This window comes from Triturus cristatus, chromosome 4_2 (genome assembly GCF_964204655.1).
Source record: "Triturus cristatus chromosome 4_2, aTriCri1.1, whole genome shotgun sequence".
Taxonomy (NCBI): Eukaryota; Metazoa; Chordata; class Amphibia; order Caudata; family Salamandridae; genus Triturus; species Triturus cristatus.
In genome coordinates, this window is record NC_140586.1 from 815,809,178 (window position 1) to 815,827,013 (window position 17,836).

Below are 17,836 nucleotides of genomic sequence, written 5' to 3' on the forward strand. Positions count from 1 at the left end.
CTACGGAAGGTACTCTGCGCATACTTCGCAATCTTGGGTGCTGTGGTCGCTCAGAAGGTAGAGGTTTCATACTTCATGGTTGTCCTTTGGGCAAACTTATGGTAACACTTGGGACAAAACCTAAAGGGAGTGTTCTCCACTTCCCTCGATGGTTCCGGCCACCTGCCTGTGTATTCTTGAACCACCTACTTGTCTGTCCACGTGGTCCATCTATTTTTTCGGTGATCTTCAGTGCTTTTTGGTTATTTCTTTCTCCTCTCTCTCTACAGATGTCCTTCATAGTGGAATTTTATCTCTTTGTCCTTTATGATTCATCGACATTCTCACTCTTCTTTATCATCTGCAGAGCTTCGGATGATGCTTCCAAACCCAACAGCGGAAAAATGAAACTGAAGATGATGACCATGCACAGGAGCTTAGGGGCGAACGTCTGATGTCATGGAGGGATGTACATAGCACCAAATGGCAACAGATGACGCCCAAAAAAACACGAGAGAAAAGAAGACTAAGAGGAGTATTCAGGACCCAACTACTAGATGGCAGAATAATGCGCATCATATACATGCAGAAAAAATTCATGCTAAAAAAACAAGCATTTACAATGCAATAGGTCTCGCAATTACATTGTTTTGAGCTATTGGCATTGAAAATGTTATTGTTTCCCCCCCCCCCCCCTTCGTGAATCATTAATCAAGTAATGGCATTGTAAATGACAATGTCTTCTACCTCCTGTTGAACCCCGCATACAAACATACATAGAAACCGCACTACAAACAGGCACACATGCATACACACGCTGAGAAACATACGCACCCCGTGAGACAGACACACTAATACATAGAGGCACACGGGTGCACCGAAGCACGTGATCACACACACGCAGGCACACTGAGTCACAGGCACACTGAAGCTGTGGGTCTGGCAGACTAGCCGACACACCAGACACTGTCACACTGAGTAGAGGCGCACACATGCTGAGATACGGATCACACGAACACCCGAGGCAGAAGCTCTCTGAGAGACTCGGGCACGCGGGATCAGTAACATGGAGACACAGGGTTCTAATAATCTGCAGAGGGCCACATAATTCCCCATTCCTTGATGCAAAAGTTGGAGCCAGATACAAACTAGTAAGACTTTTGATTCTTGGGATAATCGTACCAAAGGGGCTGTTACTTCTACAATTAGGAAAACATCCAATGCATGTGGCGGAACACTATAAAATAAAATAACCATTGTTGCTTTTCTCAGCAAATTGTACAACAGTCTGTTCGATTTTCAATGTATTTCATAGTTCCTGTGTGTCACTAAACGTTTGAAACTCGTGGTTTTATTCTATAAGGCCACTAGTGTCAAAATAAATATTAAGCCACAAGTGAAGGCAATGTCACCACACGAGGTCCAATGACTAGAACTAAAAATTCAGCACGGTTATGAGCGACACATCAAACGGGACAGGACAGTGAAAATCGGTTCCTCGCTAAATTAGACACCTAAATTCATTGACCATGTCGGCAAATGTGAAACATTTAAGCTGCTGAGTAAGATGTTGAATTTGGCCCTGTTTAGGTAAAGGCATCACGGGCCTTCCTGGACATTAAAAAAAGAGTAAGCTTAACATACATGTGACGCTAAGCATTGTCTGATTTACTGGCTTGGTAATATAAATGTAACGTGAAGTTAGCATGTATTTTGCAGGTCTTCAACAAGTGCCTCCAATTCAAATCATCAATTCAATATGACGGGCACCCCTGAACACTGCAATTAGCGGATACGGGGGAAGTTGTGTAAGCTGAGCTTAAATAGGGCAGATATGCCACACAGAATGTACGAGAAAAGATAAACCAGTAACTATAAAAATATCAGTTGTTTACTCAATAGTGACGTATTCAGCCTAATGAACAACACAGCGGCGAAAATAACAGAGCTTGTTTGCGCAGTGTTAAATTGTGATTTTTTTTAACTCCTGTTTTTGAATGTCAGTTATTACTTCTGTGCAATACAGTATATAACCAGCACATTAATTACATTTAGCAAATTGCTCCAGTTGCTGTTTAAAAACGTAACAATTTAATTAATACACGTGCGTTCATGCTGCTAATCGCAAACATTCAATTCTGCTACCGGCTGTCTGCCATTACCTACACATCAATACCACAATACAAAACCATGCGTCACCTACGCTCGACACATTGAGCGTTCACACCACATATTCCACAAACTGCGCTGCTGACTTGCACGCTTCTGTAACAGGTGTGACTATCATCGGACAGTTCCGTGGTCCTCATCTTGCCGACTCCAGAAGGTCGAGAGGCTGGGTCGGCCCCAATGATGTTCATGCCTGTGACGTGCAGCCTTCCCAGAGATGTGTGTGCAGCAGAACGAGCTCTCAATAATCTACAGGAACTCTGCTACGGCTCTCGGGAGGGGCGGGGGCGAGCTTGTCTGTGCTGCTGCTTGCTCCTGTTCACCCTCCCTCCATAAACAAGAGCCGGGAAGTGCTTGGAGCGCGCGTGCGCATTTAAAAAAAAATATTAAATAGCATGAGGCTGCCTAGGAGGTGCATGTTGACGAAAGTGAAACTGCATGCTGGCTTGCGAGGGAAGGGGGACAGGAGATGTGCACGCCGCGTGGCTGTAGGCGCGTACACCAACTCAAATCCGCCAAAAGCCTGCGCGTGCACATCTCCTGTCCCACTTCCGAGGCAAGTCAGCAACAATAGATCTCGCTTGCTCACAGCGCTTCGCGCTGCGTTCGCAGGCGAGACCTAAAAAATCAGCTTATGACTAGATTTGCAGCACATTGTGTACGTTCTCAAAACCCAGAAGAACTGACTAATGTGAAAGTAGGGTCAATAATAGTTACCAGGCATCCCCAGCTAGGTAAGAGCCCAGGCGTCCCCATGCCTTCTCAGTCTGAACCCCTTGCATCCTTGCCACCCCATGTACCCACTGCCAGCTCTCCGGCTGAGACAGCACAATCACAAAAAGTTCAAAAAAAGGCTCAAAACAAAGACAACACTCTTCCAACCATTCACCCTGATGGTGTTGCATGAAACTGTTTTGGTAAGCGCTTTTGCTACCTACATTTTATAGTACAATACACAGCATCACCTGAGAGTGTGTGGGCATACGGAAGAGTGTAAAGTGCAGCGGAATTATGTGTGCATAGATGGTGGATAAATTGCGCCCATGTATGAACCTGCAATCGGGCTGCCAGCATCATACCTGGCCAGAGTGTGAGGAAGGCTGCTCTGCTCCTTCCAGTACCATGAATGGGGTGTGTGGGTTAAGCGTGTGCCGTTGCAGTCTGTATGGTACCTCTTGTTTAAGAAAGCCTGATCTGTTGCTGCCCTGGATGCTTGTGACCTGTGCAGCTACTATCAATGCTGCACCTGTGCTGTAGACAAAGGTAAGGTACGACAGTGGTCACTTCTGTGCACGTCTCTCAATAGGTTCTGGACGCTCAAAGAGTTTACAACATTGTAGGGATTTAGAACTCCAAAAATGTAGTGCGTAGAGCACGCAGTACACAGCTTTTTGCACCAAGAACTACAAGGACATGATTCACGACGTTATAACTAATGCGTAACTAACCTCTGGTAGACACTACCAAACTTACAGTACATCCACCAGAGAACGGCTACTATTCTGAATGACATTCCGGCTAAAAGCTCCCGACTGGGCTTGAAGCACCCGACACTCAGTCATTCATGTCAGGCTGAGGAAGTGACGTGGGTGTGCTGTTTCGCTGCCAGTGACGTCAGAGGAAGTGGCATCACCCAACCACTGATACTGATGGCAGATTCTATTTTTTTATTTGTTGCTAGATAAAAAAAATAAACAATAATGCTGCAGCAATATTATAAACCTAGGCACAACACGAAAAGGCTAGCGCCAGACGGTTCCACCAACCCACTCGAAACCGGTATTCCACAAAAATGTAGTGTTTTCTTTTTCAGTTAACAGCTAAATCTGCCGGTGATGGCTTTTCAGCGTGCGCAGCAAACACACACCGAAGGTTAAAGCCAGAATCCGAGGGGAATTGCTTTCAAATGACTATAAAAATAAAATGTCAAATTAAATGGCTAATAGACTGGGACAGAGGGTGAGGTAATGTATTGCATCATATGAAAAGAAACTCGGGCCGCGCGCGGTCCGGGCTGACAAACCGCAAGAGTAATTATACGGGTAATTGGCTAACCATAACACCAGCGCCAGCAGAGCGCGCGCACTGACACCTCCAAGACAGATTGACTCAGACAGGAGAGCGGCGGGGGTGGCTAGGAGGGATGCAAAGGAATGCGGCTCTCACAGCGGCAGCAACACAATGACTGCCCCTTCCCGCCATCGCGCTGCCTGCGGGCACTGCTGCCGGCCTGAGGCGTTATACACAGCAGCGAACCTTAAATAAAGACATAAAACACACAATACTGGCGCTAAAGGGCAGGTTTCCTCTGCATATTGGAGACTCAGATTTTGACTTTTCGCTGTTTTTCTATAGCGCTGTTACTGCTGTGAGGTCGCTTCAAGGGAAACGAGGTTGTGGGTTTAAGGATGACAGCCCAGCATCCTCGGTGACCGCAGGCTTCAGGACCAGTACATTCTGGTCCCGGGAATGGAACCAAGTACACAGTTTCCTGCCCCAAAACGTGTATGACTTGCCAGACGGATTGAGGGTCTTCTGAGACAGGCGGTGGGGTCCATTCGGCTGGACAGAAGGACGGTACAGAGCTGCACAGGCACGGAGTCCGATCTAACCGGACATGCTTTCTGGCCGGGAGACCGTGTAGAGACAGAGGGTGGCATGGGCATTGTGCCTCACACAAAGGATGAGGCGCTGGCAAGGATTTGCGGGGTCTGAACCTTTCCGACAACCAAGCAGAGATAGTAGGAGATGTTCACTTGTGGGGTCAGAGACAAGTTTGAGCCTAGGGTGACTCCAAGGTTGTGCCTTTTGTTTGAGACGGATACAGAAGGCTGCCCATTGCGCACAGGCGTGCAATCCGGGGTCGTGGTACCCAAAGGCAGGACCTCGGTCTTGGCGGAATTAAAACCCAGCCAATGCTAATGGAGCCAGCTATGAACATGTCAGGCAGTCTATGATGTGTTGACAGTTCACATATTTGTTGGTAATTCTACTATTAATCCATATATTTGTACAGCCCCTGTTGTAGCTGCTAGGCAGAGATACCATATATGGACTGAAGAGCGTCAGCATCCGACCCGGGAGTAAATCCTTGAGCTGGATAACAAGGAGGCCAGCGTGACCTGGTGATGTCTGTCAGAGGAGATGGAAGTGAACTCTTGGAGGGCTGGTCCTCAGATAGCATGGAATGCTCAAATCCCAGCCACAAGTACTGCGGGCGGAATGCCATTGTGCAGGAGGATTAATGTGCAGTCTTCGCCGCAGTGGGACTGGGTGAGCAAATCTTGGCTTATGCTCTTCGTGGCGAATCTTGTCCCTGGACACGAAAGTATGACTGAGTGGAAGACACGAAGCAAAGTCTTCTGTTCACGGTAGGATGGGTTACTGGGTGTCTACAGCCTTCATAAGGCCTTTAGCTGTGCAAGAGAGGTCAGAGCTTGGTCTGTAATTAGTCAATGTCTCAGGATCGAGGTTGAGGTTCTTCAATAATGCAGATGATGTGAAAGGCTTCCGATGTACAAGGGCACCCCATGGCTCGGTTGTCTCTGATAAACGTGATGATGGGCTGAAGGACTGGCTGACGCATTCTGATGACCTTGGAGCTGCTGGTTTCAGAGGGGTAATGGTGGACCATACCCTTTACATTGCTAATGATCTGTAAAATATCAGCTTCTAGAACGGCTGTGAATCCAGAGAACATGAAACACACAGAAGGTGATGGGAAGCTTGCAATAAGTCTACAGCTGGCAATCACTTAAGGTAGCACTCCAACCCATCGTTCTTTTGCTCCCCATGCCACCTCAGTTTGGACCCAGCTATATGCAAATCAACCTTGACCCTGCTCCTCATGAGAACAGTCCAGGCAGAACTGCCTACCTAGGTCCTCCCTGAACCAGAACACAAGCAACCCAGCACCTGTTTCGCCCTAGTTATGGGCTCATCAGCCGGGTGCAGCTTGGTTCCAGTGACACAGTGAGTGTGGGACACAGGTCTGGGTATACCCATGCCACTTACGGCTGTACATGAAACACACAAAAGGTGATGGGAGGCTGCTTGCCATAGGTCGAACCGCTAGCAAACCATCGTGGTAGCACTCCAACCATCACTCTTTTGCTCACCATGCCACCAAAGTTCAGACTAAGCCATTAGCAAATCAGTCTTGACCCTCGCAGGGTCCAAACTGAGGTGGCATGGTGGCTGATAAAACAATAGATTGGATGCGGCCCAAGCAATTGCCTGTGGCTGAGATAAACTCAAGCATTCCACCCATCACCTTGTTGGTTTTGCATCCACAGAGTGGCACAGCAGGAAAACCATAATTTATTGTGGTAGCTGCCGGATGGTGGCAGCAATGCAAGCATCAATAGCGTAACTCTTGACCAGAGGGCAGCAACGATTGCTGCTGGTTTATAGTTGTGGCCAACTCGGAAGGTGCCCATGGCATGATTAGTAGTTCAGAAATTGTACAGTACTACGCATGAGTTTGTGGTTTCCGATGCGCAGTATTGGTAAGGTATTCATGTTCTGCATTGCTTTACCAACAAGGTATGCATTTCTCAGCCACATTTTGATATTAATAAACCGAGGATTAACGACAATTTTTTGCTTAAAAACTGTGTGTTTCTCAGAGGAAAAAACTGCATATCAGCACCTTCTGGGTCTTTCTAGACCAAGAGGTGGCACTGCTTGGTAAATGGCCACAAATGGGGCTTTCAGATAACTATTTGGTGATAGGCGCGGGTTCCACTGCTTCCCTTCCTTTTTCTGACTTGTTAATTCCCTTTATATATGATTTTCTGTCTGAACCCAAGATGCAGTCGCCTTCTGCATGCTGTAAATAATTGATACCTTTGTATGCACTTCTCGGTTTTTTAACCTTGTGTGAACTAATGACTTCTGTATAGGATGATAGAGTCTGGTTAGAATAAAAGAAAACAAATAACTAAAAAAATATAGAGAATATTTATTTTTAGTGCACTGGGTGTGGCATTAACTTTATTTGATAAAGGAAGCAGTTTATATATCCGTGCACTCCTATGAAAAGCCCCAAATCAAGAACGTCCATTTGAGAACAAAAATGTTGTTGTCATGTTAACTTTTTAGGGTGAGAAGGACAAGTCATGCAGTTTCCCCGACACATTTTAGACTTTAGGTGGCAAGGTCAAGGCTGCATGTAGTCTATGCCAAGCAGACGGTCACTGCTTTGAACAGAATTCTACGTAAAGCCGCAGTAGGATCTTGTTACCTCCAATGACAGTGAGAGATGCATCACATTTCATCGCTCGCAGATTTTCTGAAAGTTCTTTGGCCTCGCCTTTCCCCCTCGTTACCGCAGGCAAACCAAGGAGGCTCAGGAGCCCTGTTTTGTCTCAACAGTGATAGTAAGTTCACTGCAAGGTTGCAAAGAAGTTCGGACAAAGGCATCCTTGAGACTACCAAGTTCTCCCTCACTGCTACAGACTAAAGGAAGAATCATCAGATATCCAAGATGGCAGCCATGAAGAAGAACGCCGCTAGTTGTCAAGTAGATTGTATGAGGTACCCATTACCTGGTGGTAATAAAGAGTATCTCAGACTTCAAACAAGACAAGCCCAAGGCACTGGACTAAGAAAGAGTTTTACCAAAAGGTAAAAACACAACGTTCCTTTTGCAATACCATACTCTGCCTCCAGCCAGACCTGAGCATCTCGTTTTAAGCACTTCACACCACACACAGTCTTTCAGGAATGGGTCTTACGACAACCTATAAGCATTGCTGTGGTGGGCCTGTCTGTTTGGTTTTGTACTGTGCCATAGAAAAGCATTAAACACTTAAAGTGTAAGGCAATTAAACCGCCCTTAGAGTTCACCATATTTCCACTATTTCTTTAACAAATGTGTCGGCGGCTCATAGTCCACAAGTGAAAGGGAAGAGAGACTGGTCATGGCCAAAGTAATGTAGAGAAAAGACTCCTGGTCCAAAGACACTTTAACCATAGGCAGGGGAACAGTGATAGATGAGATGTTTCTGATGAGCAGCTATCAGGACATTCAGTAACAAATGATACAGGCATAGATTGCCTAATCTTCAGGCAGGATGAATATAATATCCTTCGTTCAGCACTCAAGGCCCATATTTTAAAATTATGCTCTCTGAGATCCAATGTGACAGTCGCGCACCGGAGAAGTCTGGTTTTCTGCTTGTCAGAGCATCGACTGACACATCTCTTGCAAGTGACAAACTGAGGGTGATTAACGACCCAGTTTCACCGATACTAAATGAAATCTTTGAAAATTGAACAGGAAGAAGAGACTATAACCCAGGGAGTAAATTCCAGATCATTCCATGGTTTCTTCTGTCCTCTTAAAGTCGCCAGACACGCACAGACAAAAGAAAGACAGAACAATTCAAAGAAAGTCTATCTAGTTTAAATTACGGCAGCTTGAAGATGCTATTTCGAAATAAAGGTGGCAGTTTTTACACTTTAACTGTTTCAAAAGATCAGGGATCCGGAGAAAAAAATCATTCAATTTGGTGAATGGAAAGGGACGTGAAGCACCTGTACCCCCTACCGCCTAACCCCCAAAATAAATACAAAAAAAATCACTTGCTAATTTAAAAGCTATAAAACTTGAAATTGCAAAATTACTCATTTAGAGACAATGCATCCACATTTCTACCTCGGTGATGGCCTTTAATTGGAATGTAACAAGTGATCTAAGGTGAAAAAGTGATCTGAACTAAAAGTAAGAATTATGGGCTCCGAAATTCTGTACCCTTGCAAATTACAACTGTCTGGCCTTGATCAAAAAGGATACATGCTGCAACAGCTGCAGTAGACATCCCAGACCTTACCCGATCCCAAAGGCCAACATCCAAAGTAAGCAGGTAATGTACAATAACAGGGTGTAGCAAATCCAAAGATACAGAAAAAAAGCATTAATTGATGGCCTGCAGAAGGAGAAAACTGTCCAATATACCAACCACCTGGTCCTCTTTACCCCACTGATCATTCTGTGACCACTGCTTCAACTGCATTCTCAACTATGTATCCTGCCGAGCTAGGTATACCTCCGGATCTTGGATTTGGGAGCTAGAAAAACACCACACGTGTTACAAACTTGAAGCTTCAATGGAGCCAATGAACGTGAACCCTCATGATTACTCAAAGAGGCGAAGTCCCATTCATTTTTAGGTGTTTCCCACAGTTCAGACTTGATTTCAGTCTTTTTGAGTAGCCTAGATTTAAGGTCTTCGCTTTTCCAACGAAAGAACAAGCTGCATGTATCTATGACATGGCACTCTCCTCATAGTCAGCCTTCAATGCAGTGTGCGCATCTTCCTCATACCATGAGACCCGGGTGATAGAACCTTTGTGCAGAAGCAGCTAAAAGCGCCCGAAAAGAGGAAATCTTCTCAGAACTTGATGCCAGAAGCATGTTCTTTCACACAGTGCCGGAAGAAACTAATCTCGTCACCACGGACTGCAACGCTATAGATAGCTTCTGAGACAATATATAGGACGATGGTATCCATAATGGGGCCGGTCAATATGTGAGCAATGCTCGAACGGGGAGAGGGGCAACAAAAGAATGGAGAATTCTGGGAGAGGCGAGCAGGAAGAGAGAAGCTAAGAGAAGAAGAGAGAATGGAGAAGGGATTACAACCGCGCCATGCACGAGGCTCAGCAAGGGAAGTTAACCAAGTCTCTTCCCACATCACAATAATTATTTCACTGACCATAGTATTTTCCCCTGGGGTAGCCATGATCTCTGCAAACCATTTATTAAATGCAAAGAAATGTAGATATTGTGTTCCGCTCCTGCCCGGTGAAATGGGAGAGGCAATGTGCAGAGAGCAAGAAAACAGAATTGAAAGTGAACCTGCAGGAAGACGGGCACCTGCCTTTGCCACAGAGGTTGCTTCTTCATGCTACCCACTGAGCGTTCAATCTCTTTGCGCCTGTTTGTTACCATTTCATTTTGTGTGGTATAGAGATTCCGAAAGCAACAGACTCACCTGATGGCCAAAGTACAAGAACAACGAACGCACAGTACAGAAGACCTCCCAAAACGGAAGCAAAAGTAATCACCCCGTCTTCCCCTACAAAAAGGGAATCGTGGAAGATAAAAATATGCTGCTTAAGCAGAACATAAAGATGTAGGTAAGACGACGTTGTTACGGCTGGCGGCGGAGCAGGTTTCCAAGACTGCATTCTCAGCAGGTGCACCAGAGCGGAAGCAGCTAGAAGACCACCGGAGGTCTGATCAATGCCATTTCCCTGTTGGGTGCTGTACTCATTACCCTGTACTCGGTTTTAGCTTCCAGATTACCCTGTGCTCCTTCCAGGGCACAGACCTGGTTCCAGTGTCAATACTGACACTAACATGTGTATAGTGTGAGCACGCAGAAGTCTCTGCGGGCTTGACAGCGAGTTCCAACATAAGATAAGGCACTGTGGGAAAGCACAGCCTGCATCAGGATCCAGTCCCATCATCTTGCATGCAATAAAAAGGCCAAAAGTAAAGGAGCAGAACTAAACGAGAAAGGCAGATCCTCCAAGTCCATTGGTTTTGCTATTTCTCCGTTCTCTCAAGTAGTCGCTCGTAAGTTGAGGTTCTCCATTAGAACGATCCTCACACCAGTAACAATATAGAGAGTTGGCTCTTCGAGCCAGAAGCATGGGGTCCGGTACTAAATTACTTAGCATCCAGAATATTATCTTTGTCTAGGTCCGACAAGGTCCTTCCTTCCTCTCTTTCCAAAACGAATTAACATAAATGTCTTCAGGCAACACTTCATCATTGTGCAATTATTGGTTATCAGACGAATACTTAAGACACCCTTCATCTGTTCACTCCAGTGTTCCACTGTGCTCTACATTAACCTCCTCTCTACTTCCCTTTTACCCTCTGTATCCCTCCTACAGCCCATGCTGCCTTTATATGTCCTTTCTCTGTATTGTCTTCCGAACCCATCCTTTTCTACTCCTTTTCTATTCCCCACCAATGTATTATTGGTGGCTGATTTTGCCTCTTATTTTAGGCATGAACATTGTATGTTTGTACCGAAAAGCCACAGGATGAAGAGGTTTAACCAAAAACACTTTTCAGCACTTTCTGAATTGCTTGTTGATACACTCAACATTTCAGAAATTGATTGAATAGAATACAGGACGAGTTATTAATACATAGTCTGAATGGTAAAGAACAAGGACTTATTTGTAGGGCTTCAAACAAGCTCTGATTCCTCCTCACCCACTTTCCACAGAATCTATCCCTGTCCTGTTGGCCCACATAAAATCTACCCCACAATGTCTTCAGATTGTCCCCTATGTAATCTGAGGGACTGACTTGTTCATCTAGAATGGTCCAGGTATTCTGGAACAGAGCGGTCCTTGCTCTGCAAACAGCAGTGGAATCTATGGTTCGGCTTGAGCTTCAGCATTGCTTATCGGGCCTACACCCAGATCCCTAGGGAAATGCATGCACTGCTATACGACGGCGTCGGGGCAGATCTCGGCCAGGGAACGCATACTAAAAGGACCAGAATCCGAATCAAGGCAAATAGATATGAATGACTATGGAAGAACTCTGGATAATGCAACTCGAACTGATCCCAAATTGGTTAACAAAATAGTGATATAGAGAACAAATTAAGACTTCAACTGAAAGAACAATGGGCATGACTGGCTGAACGCTTTGGAGCCATACCCGATAGATATTACTCATTTGTACAAATTACACTCCGTCTTCCCAATATGCCGCCTGTAGGCCTTTCATCATGAGATACGTGCATGAAGCATCTCAGTGTAATAACTGGGCTAAGACCTGTTGCTGTGTGGATGAGTTTTGGTTTTTAATCGGTGTCAAAAATCAATAAAATGTTAAAATACAATTTAAGATTACCCAAAATTTGGTGTTGTACGCTGTGCACTGGGAAATACATCTAGGTTTCTGAGTGGTGCTCAATGTAAGAATGAAACATACATGCGCATGAAAATACATACATAAAATATCAGTCATGCCTGGGAGACAGGGTAGATTGCTAGGTCTCACTTCAGATTTGTTTTACAAATTAAGCATGGATTGTACCACTTTAGTGGGATTCATTTCTGCCTCTTGTGACAAGGTCTTCTAGCAAGAAAATCTTTCGAGCCACAAGGCATACAAGAATATCCAATATGGACAGTCACAAAAGCTTGCAAAGACCTAGATAGACCACAAGGAATGAGCAGTGCCTCTACCAGCAGGGTCTTACAAGAAAAACAGCATCATTAGGGGAGTACACATGCAGTGGTAGAGCTCCTTAGACAGCAAAGCAACATTTTGACGTAACCAAGCTTGAGACTTTATGTTAAATGCAGGAAGGCCAGTATGTACCTGAGGCTGCGCGACCGGGGTCTCATGGCTGGAGAGTGCCGGCCCTCCTCATCCGTAATATTCTCAGTACTGAAATGCTTCGTCAGGAAATGTAACTCATCTGCAGTGGGTTGGTAGGGGAGCTGGTGCAGTTTCTCCTGGGACGAGCATGATGACTAAGGGCAGAAAAGAAACAAGTTAAATGAATGCACACAAAACAGATTAAATGAATAGCAACAACACTGTTAGCTTTTGCATTAAGAGAATTTAGTAACACTTGTGTGCTGAAAAATTGTTTACACGCTTTCTGTAGTAAATTAGCTATAGCAGAGCTTGAAACAAGAAAAAAGTATTATTTATATTTTTACCTACTTTTTCGACGTTAACCATTATCTTAATTACCCTCACTGTGCTGGGAGCAGATTTTAGATGGGGCAATACAAATGGATAACCCCACAGAGTGGTTCATCTCCAAAACCCCACATGAATCCATAGCCTATCTTTGCAAAATCTGCCTAGTGGGAAAGCGATCTTAAGTGACAATAAGGTGACAAGTGGTCCTCAGCAAACCACCTACGTGAAAATTCAAAAATATGTTCCCAAGAAGGAGACATTATAAGCGCTCAAAGAACAAACTTCAATCCAGCAAAAACATCCAACTTCAAAAGTAATCAAACCTAAAACTGAAACCAATTTAATAAATCCGAATCTTGCAAGTGACCATCTCCTCCCATCAGGGTCTGTCCAGAGTTAGGTTTTTAATGAAGCACCTGCAGCGGTCAGGAATTAGTCGTCCCGAGTCAAAATAATGTGCATTGAAGCGAGGGAGTGAAATGGCTAGAGAGGTGCAACTTGCATTTTTCAAGCTCAAACTTCCCACCATAACCTGGAACAAAGTGAGTGGGAAAGAGGAGAGGGTTCTGACTAGTGAACCCTAACAAGGTTACATTGAAAAGTACTTCAGTTCACCCAAAGTCTTAGCCACTTTTCAAAACTAAGAGAAGAGAACAAGGTCAAAGAAGCAGAGGACTGGCTACCAGGTTCAGGAGAAATATATCCAGACACTTTCCTCAGATATACAAACCCAAACAAGCCAGGATGCGTACACACTGATGAAGAGCAGCACCCTTGGGACACCCATAACACAAAAGGGAAGGTGCCTGCACTCCTTTCAAAAGGGACAAGGTGAGTGAAGATGAGGGAGTCAAAATTAATATTTGTACCCCTTCCTCATAGGGAACCATCTGCCTTAAGGAGAAAGCTGTTCTCACTCCTTCACCCCAAGCTAGACCTGATCCCTAGTGAATTTAACAGAACATTACTCCTGAGCTGTACGTTGGCCCTCCCCACCCGGTGCCCTAGGCTATTCAAACATTTCTCCAGCTATTTACAATGATGGACCAACAAGCTGGGAGGTGGATTAGCCATCTTCCACAAAGAGACCATACAGTGGATCACCAACAACACCACAACCACCATAAAACACCACAACTTCAACCTACACAAGGACGAAAAGACAACCATCAGAGGCACCTTCACATACCGACCTGCAGGCCCACGCTCCTGCAACACCATCGTAGACTTCATTGCACTCCTCGCCCAGGACTTCAAGGAATACATCTTCCTCAGCGACCTGAACTTCTACCTCAACAACCGACAACAATACCGCCCACCTCCGACAGAATGAGCAGCCTCAGACGGACCCAAATTGTCCGTGACCCCACGCACACCGCAGGACACACACTGGACCCTATTTTCACCTTTAGCAACCTCGTCAAATACAGTCACGTCACAGAACTCACATGGACCGACCACTACCGCAGTTGGAGCAAAATCTCATAGACCAGCTGGACCGACGCCATCAACAACTCCAACTCAGTCACCGCCACCAAACTGAACGGGGAATTCGAACACCTGGATCACCAACTGCGTCAAAAGCATCACCCCCCTAAAGAGCAACAATCACAAAAGACCCTCCAGAATGGCCAGCTGGTACACCCAAGAACTCAGAGCAGCAAAATGTAACAGCAAACAGCTGGAGAGGAGATGGCGTGCTAGCAAGGTCTCCAGCGATAAGGCAGCCTTCCAGACCTCCCTCGACCTCTACCACCGCCTGCTGAGGGCAACGAAGAAGACAGCCCTAACCGCATGCATCAAATCAAGTGCCAACAGCAAGGAAGTTTTTGAAAAATAGTTAAGTAGTTCTCTAACCCGGTTGCCAGCAAAAACAACATCACTCCCTCACAAGAGCTGTGTGACAACCTCATTGACTTCTTCCATGACAAGATCGCAATCTTATACAGAAACCTCAAACCCCAACCTAATCTCACAGACTCCCTTGACCGATACACCCTCACCGCAATCGACATGCACCACAGACTGACCACCTGGAACAAGCTCTCCACCAAGGATACAACTTCCATCATGAAACCCATCCACTGGGGAGCTCCCATGCCCACACCACATCTTTAACCTCGGAAACCAAAGGATCGGCCAGAAACTCACCATCCTGATCAATAAACACCTCAATCACCACGGCAGAATTTCTCGACACTTGTAAACACATCGTAGTCAGATCAGTACTTAAAAAATCCTCCGCCAACCCCAGCAAACTCAAGAACTACCAGCCAATCTCTGTGCTCCCATTCCCAGCCAAGCTACTGGAAAAGACTATCAACAGGCAACCCACAACACACCTGGAGCAGAACCAGTTACTCAACGCCTCCCAATTGGGCTTCCGCTGCAATCACAGCACCAAGATTGCCGTGGTCGCAGTCACAGGTGACATCTGAATCCTTGACTGAGGAGAAACAGCAGCTCTGATCCTCCTCGACCTCTTGGCAGCCTTAGACACTGTATCCCACCCCACGCTGACCGAATGCCTCCACCAGATTGGCATCTGGGATGACTCACTCACTTTGTTCCTCACCAGTAGAATACAGAGGGTATGCCTACCACCTCTTACCTGGGAACCCAAGGATATTGTCTGCGGTGTCCCCCAGGGCTCATCCCTCAGTCCTACTCTCTTCAACGCATCCATGACCCCATTGGCCATCATCATCAGATCTCAACGTCTCAGCAGAATATCCAACATAGAAGACACCTAACATCCTCTCACTCACTAATGACCCTACCACCACCAGGACCACCTTCCACAGATGCATGACAAGCGTTGCTGATTGGTCAAAAAACAACTGCCTGACGCTGAACACGGACAAGACGGAACACCCCATCTCCCCGCCCTCTATTACCTGCTTTGTAGTTCCGTCCTCTCTCTCTTCTTTCTTTTTTACCCTTTTTTACCCATTCTTCCTTCTATAGCTTTATTTTCTCACCCCTCTACTTTTTCTCCTTTTCTTATATATTAGTATTGTTTGGTATTGGGACATGTCTCGCAATGAAAATTTGTATCTCAATATGGGGAAGAGGTGTGGTGCAGAGGCCAGGACGCCTGACTACGATCCATGGGGGCTCAAGGTTCGAACCCTGGTGCCGGTGGCAGGTAAGCCCAGTACCATGTGACTCTGGACAAAAAAAATTAAATTTGATACTTGTATAGCGCACTACTCACCCGCAAGTGTCTCAAGGCGCTTGTACGAATACCGCTGTGGAACCCATCCTGGCTTTCCCTGTGAGGCGTCCACTCCTGGGCACCCCCAAGGTGGAGGCCAGGCATCCTTAGCGTTGTGGGGGCCGTTGTGGAGATTAAGCAAGCTATTGCCCAGAGTTGCAGAGTGGGACTCCATGATTGGAATAGGCACCGAGGCGAGAATTATCAGGTCCGTGGAATTTTTGAGTCCAAGACCCGCCGAGGCGGGGAATTGAACCCTGGTCCGAGCTAGACCTCTGCATCAGGGTCTGCCACTCTAATCATTGAGCCACACTTCTCCACGACAATAGCTTGCTTAAACTTCCCGACGGCCCCCAGCGCCGGGACACCTCTCCGGAGGTAGCTGTGCACTTTACAAATGCTGGATTTCTTTTTTCATGCTGGGATTGCATTTGACTGTATTTACTGTTATTTTTTGGTACTTAATTTATGCTAATAAAATAATTGCCACAGGAAAAAAAACATTGATCTTTGGCAACAACAGCTACCTCTGGAACGACTCCTGCTGGTCCGCAGACCTGGAACCTAACCCATACCCGCCAACCACACCAGAAACCTCAGAATCATAATTGAGAACAGGATCACCATGAAATCAGATGAACACTGTCTCCTCCGCCTGCTTCCTCACTCTACGTATTCTATGGAAGTGGCTACCCCTGCACACGAGATGCTCCGTGACACAGGCCCTCATCACCACCCAAATGGACTATGCTAACGCTCCCTACATAAGAATCACTGCATACCTCCTACAAAGACCTCAAACCATATAGAATGTCGCAGCCAAACTCGTCCTCGACTTTCCGAGATGAAACCACATCTCACCACACCTCAAGCAACTCCACTGGCTCCCTGTACATAAGAAATGCCAATTAAAGCTGCTGACCCAAGCACACTAGGCTCTACACAACCAAAGACCCGCCTACATTAACCACCGCCTGAACTTCCAACAACCGCAGAGAAGGCTACGCTCTGCCTCCCTTTCACGTGCCCTTGTTTGAAAGTTTATAGTAGTCAGAACGTTTTGGGGTGAGTCAGGGAGAGGAGGAATGAGACAAAGGTTCAAGTGAGCAAATAGTTTTTTTAACAAACCTGAAATTAATTTCAACATACAAATATTCACATGACAGTAAATATTTAGTGGCTGGAGTAAACCCCTCTAAATGCATTTACCCATATGTACCTAAAAGCAACAAGATTTACACATGTCTGATATGCACATGTATCTTGTGCTTAAAGAATGCAATTTTATTTATTCAAATAACTGAAATTATCGTACACAGCACTTAGCAGCAGGCGTAGATCCTTCTATACACACACACCCACATGTACGTAGACGCAGCAATATTTACATGGTCTGATACACACATGTATCTTGTACAGAAAGCCCAGTTCAATGTACCAGGACACATGTATAAAGACAAACTCCTCTTCATACCGTGAGAAGCATGGTTTGTCTTGTCTGAGCGTACATGTGGTGTTATATATATATATCTATATCTATATCTATATCTATACACACACACACACACACACACACTACACAGAGAGAGACATATGGAGTTTTATTTATATCTAAATTAATTTTAATACCTTGTTATATTCACATTTACATAATGTGACATATGTCTTGTTACAAAAACAGGCCTAAAGCCATATACACACTCCTCAACTTATGTTATGTAAATAAGAAGTATTTATTATGCAATATGACATATACTGTGCATGTAATGCAAAAC

At 45.5% G+C, this 17,836-nt stretch overlaps 1 protein-coding gene across 6 annotated transcripts in view; it reads right to left on the reverse strand.

The window, feature by feature from the left end:
* MAST2 (microtubule associated serine/threonine kinase 2) overlaps positions 1-17,836 on the reverse strand; it is a 1,353,759-nt gene that overhangs the window by 224,371 nt on the left and 1,111,552 nt on the right. For all 6 annotated transcript variants that reach the window (XM_085602761.1, XM_085602760.1, XM_085602765.1 and 3 more), the window contains one exon: positions 12,512-12,666. In XM_085602761.1, the coding sequence (XP_085458887.1) occupies positions 12,512-12,666 (155 nt within the window). The remainder of the gene's footprint in view (positions 1-12,511; positions 12,667-17,836) is intronic.